Genomic DNA, 1057 nt, shown 5'->3' with positions numbered 1-1057 from the left:
TTAGATATTATATCACAAACAAAGCAATTAATATTTAGCATGAAACAATAATTCATCCTAACCCAGAATCAACATGAGTGTCATGGTCAATACTGGACATCCACTCAGGGACTGCAAAGTCAGGAACTCAAGGGAAAGAAGAAGCATGGGAAACAAATTTTTCCCTACCTCTATGACTTTTGCTACAGCACAGACCAGTTTCCAGTGAATGAGGCAAAGAAATTATTTTAAGCCTACATTTGAGACTGTAGCTCTGCAGTAATGGTCATACATAAAAGTACATTCAACAAAAACAAATTTTACACTAAAACCTAAATAATCTTTTTTATAGTACCTGATTCATTGAGTGTTTTTACAAGATCTGCAACATATACTTTCAACAGCTTCTTATTAAAGACTGTTGGAGTGCAGTAACAAAATGCACGAGACAAGAAGGCTGCAGTCTCTGCCTTCACTTGAGGATTCTTATTTGCCAAAGCACCACTAACAGTCTCTTGGATAGCTTCAATATTAGTCTGTCAATAAAAAATATAATAGATTAAAGTTAATAATAAATAACAGATTTTTCTGAAATGTGTGCATATACATTATACATATCTATAACTCCACATGAACATAATACTAACAAGACAACTTTACAATCCCGCTTACCCATATGTGACAAAATTGTTACATGATGTCCCATTAAATAACAGAATAACAGCATGACATGCTATGATGCAAAAGAAATACAAATGGTGAAAATGTTTGAAAATAAACCAATTCTAAGTATTCTGACTAGATATTCTATGTCAACAAATTTTGTAAATAATATAACAACCTATAGTAACCTTTCTGAAAATTCACTTGTGTTTTTTCTTAGCAAATATGGACTTGAAATTAAAAGACAAACTGATGGTCTTACATGTCTGAACCTTTGAAATTTTATAAAATAGATTTAAAAAACAGTTCTAAAGCAACAAGATATTTGTAATTAAGATTTATATATCCTAAAGCTTGAATTTTTTTTTCACCCATGCTTTTCCCATAGATAAACCTTTATTAACCCGTTATCGCC

At 31.2% G+C, this 1057-nt stretch overlaps 1 protein-coding gene across 1 annotated transcript in view; it reads right to left on the bottom strand.

The window, feature by feature from the left end:
- Nucleotides 1-1057, bottom strand: part of LOC119586930 (cytoskeleton-associated protein 5-like) — a gene marked incomplete in the record, with an annotated part of 31731 nt that overhangs the window by 20819 nt on the left and 9855 nt on the right. Inside the window, 1 exon segment of the mRNA XM_037935662.1 lies at nucleotides 335-515. Within this exon segment, the coding sequence (XP_037791590.1) occupies nucleotides 335-515 (181 nt within the window).

This window comes from Penaeus monodon, chromosome 22 (genome assembly GCF_015228065.2).
Source record: "Penaeus monodon isolate SGIC_2016 chromosome 22, NSTDA_Pmon_1, whole genome shotgun sequence".
Taxonomy (NCBI): Eukaryota; Metazoa; Arthropoda; class Malacostraca; order Decapoda; family Penaeidae; genus Penaeus; species Penaeus monodon.
This window is presented reverse-complemented; position numbering and strand designations above follow the sequence as displayed.